Here is a 7,198-nt window from a genome sequence, read left to right on the forward strand (position 1 = left end):
GGCGCAGGACGGGCATCCCTCCTCCTCCTCCTCCCTCCGCACCGGCACCGCGGCAGCGGCGCTCCACCCCCTCCGAGCCCGCCTCCTCCTGCCCTCCTCTCCCGGGACACCCCTCCGGCAGCCCCGCGCCCTGCGGCTGGGCGCGCTGGTTCCCGTGTTCCAGCGCTGCCGTGCAGTGTCAGCAGCTCACAGGAGACTTCGGGATCCAACCTCCCATGCTGAATACATCCAAGGTTTTCTCCCGCACAGAAGTTTCCAAGAGGAAAAGGTCTTTCTGACCTTTGTCTCCCCTGGGCAGCCCATCATCCTGACGGAAAGCACTGGGCCTAGGTGCTCTCCTTGCCATGTTAAAGCACTGTCATCCTCTTTCGGGAGAAATCATGAGACAACCGCCAATGCTGAGTACATCTCCAAAGATTGCTCTCACACAATAGGTGCCAGGACAGAAAGCTGGTTCTGGCCTTTACCTCCAGTGGTCAGACCATCATCTGCAGCACCACACACACTCTGGCCGGTCCAAGGCTTGCCCCAGCTCCCCAGAGGAATGACAATACAGCCTGTGACACCTTGGCTGGGTAGAAAGGCAGAAAGAGGCATTTTCCCAGGGGACCTCACTAACTAGTTCCCAGAATGGCCTGAATTTTGCTCACTTCATATCCAGAGTTGAAGTTTTGCTGGCAGTTTTCCTCCTGTCAGCAGAGATTTTAAACTTGAATGTTTCATGGTCGCTATGGCCAAGAAAGCCACAAATCATCACTCAAGAAAGCCACAAGTCATCACTTTGCCCACAAGTCCCTCTCTGTTAATAAGCAACAAATCAAGGAGGGCACCTTTCCCAGTCAGTTCTCATAGTACCTGTACCAAGAGGTATAGGTGCTTCAGGAATCTTATGGACCTGTTATCAGCTATGTTGATTTACAGGTACTTCTTAGTTGCTTAAAGACTAATTTGTTGGTGTTGTCATCCTGGCTGGGTGGCCTATAGTAGCCTCCCACAATAACACCCACTTTATTTGTTTGTCCTTTAATCCTTACCTGGAGGCTCTCTTATGCCAGTGACTGTGCATCTCTGGGGCTGAGCCAAGGCTTTTAAGCTCCTCTTGCTTATTCCTCATGCTGTGTGTAGAAGCACTTCAACTGCAGTTCTTTGTACCCAGTGCCTCGTGTAGCCAGCTAAGGATCTCACTGGCACATAGTCTCTCAATATTTGGTGTGCCATTCCTTTGCTCATCCCTGGTGAGCCTCATTGTGTCCCTTTTCCCTGCACACTTCTGCAGGGAGTTAACTCAGGAGTTAAAAGTCACAGTATGAGCCAGCCTGCAGTGTGAGTAACAAGGCCATTGGTTCTCCTAAAATAGTAGTTGAACCTGAGATCTGTAAAGTTTTTCTATCCCATGGGAACAGATGCAGCCAAAAGAATGTTTGCTCTAAAATGGGTACTCCAAACTAGGCAGGCAGGCACAGGCAGCTCCCAGTTTAATTAAGAATGCACAGCACAGGTATATGAAGACCTAACAGAAATGAGAATGTTTAACACCAGCCTCTGGCTTGTCTGTCCCTGCTTGCCAAGTGCTCTGTAAAAGGAGCTGCTGGTGACATGCCTCTTTACAGGAATTGCTAAAACATTCCATGCCAGCAAACAGGAATTAGGTTCACAGAAATATGTATATATATATATATATGTATACTTATATTTTGTGGTAGAAACTGGATAACTGTGTATCTTCAGTACCTAGACTTTAAACTTGTCCTATTTTTGTGGAAAAAAAGATAGGGTAGTGTAAATAATACTTTTTTTCCTTCATGCTCTATGTTCATAGCCCATCCTTACGGCCAAAACTATTATTTCAGCTATTTTTAGGAGTTTACCTATGCAGGCTTGGGCTGATGCATTTTTGTGATGGATGTTCTAATTGCCAGGGCCACTCAGAGAGTTTTCAAGCTGGTTTTCTACTTTAACTCCCCACCCTTCTGAAGAGAAGGAAAAGTTTAATGTCTGTGGACCCATGCTGGAAGAAGACTCTTTTGTTTCCTCTTTATGGAAATCTCCAGGGACCCCTGTGTGTAATCTACATAAACAAGTAACCTGTCTGGAATTGCAATCAGAGGCACTGATCTCACTGACTGCAAATACCCTCCTCACAGAGGACAGTGAATTGCAGCCACAGCCTCTCCCCCAAACAGACCGTCTGAGGAGTTATTGGACGTCTCAAGCAGCCTGCTTGGAATGAAGCCGATTAATGTCCTCTTTTTACCCAAGGAAAGGAAAATTGGCATGTTAAAAGATAGATTTACTGCAAACATGGTGCAGTTTTCACTGTGAAAAAAGGAAACTTCTTGGTCAGGCTCAGAAGAGGATATAACCCTAAGTTTTGTTTTATTTCTGCAAAATCTTTCCAGTTAAGTAAAAGCTAATGTCAAGCTAAGTACTTCTCTGCCTATAGTACCTGCAATAAAGGAAGAGCTTTAAATATCATCCCCAAATTATGCTTAAGCAGCCCAAAGTTAAAAAGAAGACAGAAGAAGTGCCGATGGCTTTAGTTTTCTCACTTTAAACAAAAACCAAAACCAGTGTTTCACCTGCAAGTTCTCTTGATGAACATGAAAGCAATATATTTGTAAGGAAAACAGAGATGCTTAGTTTTGTATCAATATGAGCTGAAGGGAAATCACAAGTTATCTCACAATCCATGATGATATTGCAAGAACTGACTGCCTTGTCCCTGGTTTTACTTGAACGGATTTAACTGTGGATGGCATTGAATGAGCACACAAATCAGGAACCAGTTTGGCAGAAATTTGGTAAGAGGGCTACATTCACACTGTTCTGTTTCTGTTCGCATTCCTGGGGGCAAAAAAGCTGCTGCTGTCAGCAACACTCAACAAGTGTCATGTGGCAGAAAAGTGATGAACAGGATGAGCAGCTGCCTGTGTTCTGGTCTGGAAGTTTATCTACCCTGGGGGCTTTTAGTACAGTGGGACTGGCTCTGTAAAGTGGTGGGTTAAATTATACTTATTACTTTGCTTCCAGGGAGAATTAAACTAAGTCTGATTAAAGTCACTTAAATGCTGAACATAAGGGTTCAGATTCACGAAGGAGAGACCAAAGGATGTGAAGATCCTTTGCATCAGAGGCTTTGCTCATGGGCATGCCTTTACCCTACTGCAGTTAATGTAGCTCTCCCAATGCTGAATCCGCTTGCATTATACCAAGGGCCAAACAAGCTTGAATTACAGATGATTACTGTGGATCCACCATCAGGCAGCCATTTGCAAGCTCAGGGTAACTTGTCCCTAATCCCAGAGTCTATGCCTGTGCTTTCACATGTTCTTTCCTTAGCAGGTGCCCTGGGGTTTGGCTGAGATCTACTCCCCCTCTTCTGTTTTTCTGCAGGATGGCCCAGGAGGTAGAAGAGGCCAAGTCCTGTACAGTGGTAGCATCATACAGACCTATGCCTGTTTCATGAGGGGTTTCAAGATGACAACCAATTATTAGAGATACACAGACACCTTAGGGGAGATTTTGTAGTGGAATATTGAGCATCCTGGTCTCCTTCCCCTTGGAAGGAGATGCTTTGCTGCTGACATGAGCATGGTGCCAAGTAACAGCAGAGCCCACCCTAAAACCTAGCCAGAACCACTGTTTTCTCCATAATTGGAACTGAGCCTGAACTGTGATTTGGAAATTTCCTTGAAGTCTGAGTCAAGCGAGCATTGGTTACAGCTGAACACCATCATTAAAGCAAAACCCCGTGGTGCTCAGACTTCCTGCAGAGAGGGGAACTTAAATCAGCATCATTTGCCTGCCAGCTTACCAGAAAGAAGACATAAGATGTGCAAGTTCATACATTTATTAACCACTTCTCACTGCCTTTTCAAAGTCTTCCCTGCCACACTCTTCTGGATGGTTGTCACATAAAGATGTGCCACCAGTAGGGACTTTATGGGAAGCTGTGACCTTGGGTCAACCTGGAGAGGGCAGGACTAGACCTGGCTCCTCATTCCTGTCCCAGCCTCCCAAAAAGACCCTGGAAGCTGCCCAGAGGAATCCAGTTGTGGTTCAAGGGTACTTTTTCTCCCCAGTGAAAGTGTTCTGCAGCAGGACACAGCCTAGAAGCAACGTCTGATTTGCCCTGTGCTAGATGATGTACATAAGCAGAAAATTGATGGTATGAGAAATTGTCCTTTTGGTATCAAAAGAGCTTACCAGGAAAAAACCCCAAAATAAAAATAAAAGAAAGAGAAGATTACCACATGTGTTTGAGCCACCTAAAACATGAAAACCACAGAGTAAGCAGTCTGTGACAGGTCTAATCAGGCTGAGGCCCCAGGAGCACACACTCAGCCTACAAAGAGGTTAATTGTAGGTGTAAAGAGCAAGCATTACATGCAGAGTGTGACTCCTGGGTGCCACATCCAGGCTGCCCCCCTGCAGCAACTGTCCTGATGAGTCCCCTCACTCCTCCTCTATTCATGTCTCTGTTTCCCACGAGCAGCCTTCATGGAAAAGGAACTAAATTACAAATCACCTATATTTTTTTTTTCCCCACCGAACTGGCCCAGTTACAATGATCTTTTTGTTTGCAATTTAAGGTAGGTCTGACAGCTAGAAGAAAATAACATGAAAAAGCTCCCTGGGAATACATAGCTCTGCACCCTTCATGAGATGCTTCAGTGACAGGTTAGAAGTAAGTTCTGGGGAGAAATCAGGAGCTTACTGACTGCTGCCAGCCACAGCCATAGGTGCTTTTTGTCAGCCCACAGCGAGCAGTCAGAGGGAAGTCAGAGCATGAACATGGGCCATTTCCCCATGGAGGAGGTTTGGCTCCATCCGCTTCTGCTGTGGCTTCTGCAAGGTGGCCTCTCAGTTACATGAGCTGTTTTTGAACGGGTCTGGAGGAAAGGTCTGTGCTAGTTGAAGGTCCCCAGCAGCACTGACTCGCCTTGTCTTGTCACAAAGCATTATTCTGGACAAGCAGAAGGGCAGAACATGTGGATTAAATGCACCAATACTTAGGTGTATTTGTGTTGCATCGAGCCCACCAGGCTCAGCTACGTTTTGTGATGATGGCCCGACTAGAAAAGCAATCTACAGCAGAAAAAGCCCAATATTTTTTTGGTTTACTGGGGCTCAATGATCAACTTTGCTGGCCAACAGCAATGAGCACTGTGCCTAAACTCACAGATAAGAAAGAGAAGTTGCAGGTAGAGATTAATCACTTGCTGCAGAAGATGCAAACATTTAAGACTGCAAAGTACTACTAAAGCCAGGTACTTTTCCTTCTTAGTTGCTGGATAATTTTAGAGGAAAATTTCAAATTTTCTCATGAATCTTTTGCAAGATACAGTACCTTTAGATTACTTTTTACATGTGCACACTGGGGAGCCTACAGCTTGATAAAAATGAGATAGCAGTAACTGTAGTGCATCCAAGGACTTAATCAGCACAGTGCCATAGAGAAGCTGAAGACCTAATGTAGGCTAAATGTAAATTTGTAAAATGGAAATAAGTAAATAATTCAAATCAGCAGCATCAATATCTGTGTGGTTTGTTCATCTTCCGGACAGAGCTGTTTCAAGGAGTTGAGGTTTTTATTAAAGGTATCAAAAGAAGAAGTACAAGGAAGAGGGTCACAGTCCTGCTTCAGACTTGTTTCAAATCAGTTGTTTTCCCCCATCTTTCCTCTCCAGGCTACGGAGCTTCCTTCAGGACTGAGGAGCAATCTGGCTGAAGATGGCAGCTGCAAATGTTGTGAGTATACAGCTATGTCACTGTTCATCTCCTTTCCCTTCCCTCCTCTTTGTCTCCATCAGTTTTCTGCCTCTTTCAAGCCACTGGTACTATCCCAGTGTAGCAGTAACACAAAGAATTCTTCTCCACCTCTTTCCAAGCTGGGCATTTTGCCTTTTGTTATGTATTTGAAGCCAAGCAAACCATGGTTTGAATTATCTGACAGACATAATGCTTTCACCACCTGCCATTTTCATAACTGAAGTTGGCTGGATGTCGTGAACTGCTCTTTTGTGAGTTTTTCACTCAGTGGGTCATTTTTATAAATCTCTGCTGTGCTGCACACTCTGAGCAATATGAAATTATCTGTTTCACTGGCATCCTTTGCAATTTTTCATTTAAATGGAATCAATTAAGCATTTTAATTGCATCGGGTGGAGAGGGGCAAATGTATGTTTTACTGAGCCTCTCAACACAAATTCACTAGATGTCCTATTGCAGGTCACACATCCTGGCAAAAGTAGCTTGGATTACTACAGGAATGACAGCATGGTTCTGTCCTTGTGTGAAAACCCAGTGAACAGCACAGACTTCATGTGTGACAAGAGGCAGGTCAGGCAGTTTGCTCAAGCCTTCCTGCCAGTGTTTTTCTGGCTCATCTTCGCTGTGGGCACAATGGGGAACACCTTGGTCGTGCTTGTCTATTGCAAATACCACTTCAGGAGGAGCATGATGGATCTGTACCTGTTGCACCTGGCCATCGCCGACCTCCTGCTCCTTTTCACCTTCCCCTTCTGGGCCAAGGCTGCTTCTGATGGATGGATCTTTAAGGACTTCATGTGCAAAGTTGTCAACAGCATGTATAAGATCAATTTCTATGGCTGCAGCTTGCTTCTAACCTGCATCAGCTTTGACAGGTACATCACTGTAGTGCAAGCGATGAAAGCTAAAACTTGTAAGCGAAGGTGGCTCCTGCGCAGCAGGCTCATGTGCCTGGCTGTCTGGCTGACATCTGTGAGCCTGTGCATCCCAGAACTCATTTACAGCCAGAGCACACAGGTGGGTGACATAACAGTTTGCAAAATTATGTACCCACCAAATGTCAGTGTGATCTTCAGAGTTACGGTCCTGGCCTTGAAAGTCACCATAGGATTCTTCCTCCCGCTCCTTGTCATGGTGATTTGTTATGCCCTTATCATCAACACCCTCCTACAGGCCAAAAGATTTCAAAAGCAGAAGTCGCTGAAGATCATCACCATGATCCTCACTGCTTTCCTCCTCTCTCAGTTCCCGTACAATATTGTTTTGCTGGTCAAAGCCATCAACACCTACACAGGGGTGGTGCACAGTTGTCAGGTTTCCAACCAGCTGGACATCGGGCTGCAGGTCACCCAGATCATCGCCTTCCTCCACAGCTGCCTCAATTCCTTCATCTATGTCTTTGCTGGTGAGCGGTGCAGGGTGGCGC

At 45.6% G+C, this 7,198-nt stretch overlaps 1 protein-coding gene across 1 annotated transcript in view; it reads left to right on the forward strand.

Moving 5' to 3' along the window:
* The first annotated feature begins 5,733 nt into the window (after positions 1–5,733).
* Positions 5,734–7,198, forward strand: part of CCR9 (C-C motif chemokine receptor 9) — a 1,690-nt gene continuing 225 nt past the window's right edge. The window contains exons 1-2 of the mRNA XM_014308182.1: positions 5,734–5,751; positions 6,232–7,184. Of these exons, the coding sequence (XP_014163657.1) occupies positions 5,734–5,751; positions 6,232–7,184 (971 nt within the window). The remainder of the gene's footprint in view (positions 5,752–6,231; positions 7,185–7,198) is intronic.

The sequence above is a fragment of the Geospiza fortis genome, unplaced genomic scaffold (assembly GCF_000277835.1).
Source record: "Geospiza fortis unplaced genomic scaffold, GeoFor_1.0 scaffold346, whole genome shotgun sequence".
Classification (NCBI taxonomy): Eukaryota; Metazoa; Chordata; class Aves; order Passeriformes; family Thraupidae; genus Geospiza; species Geospiza fortis.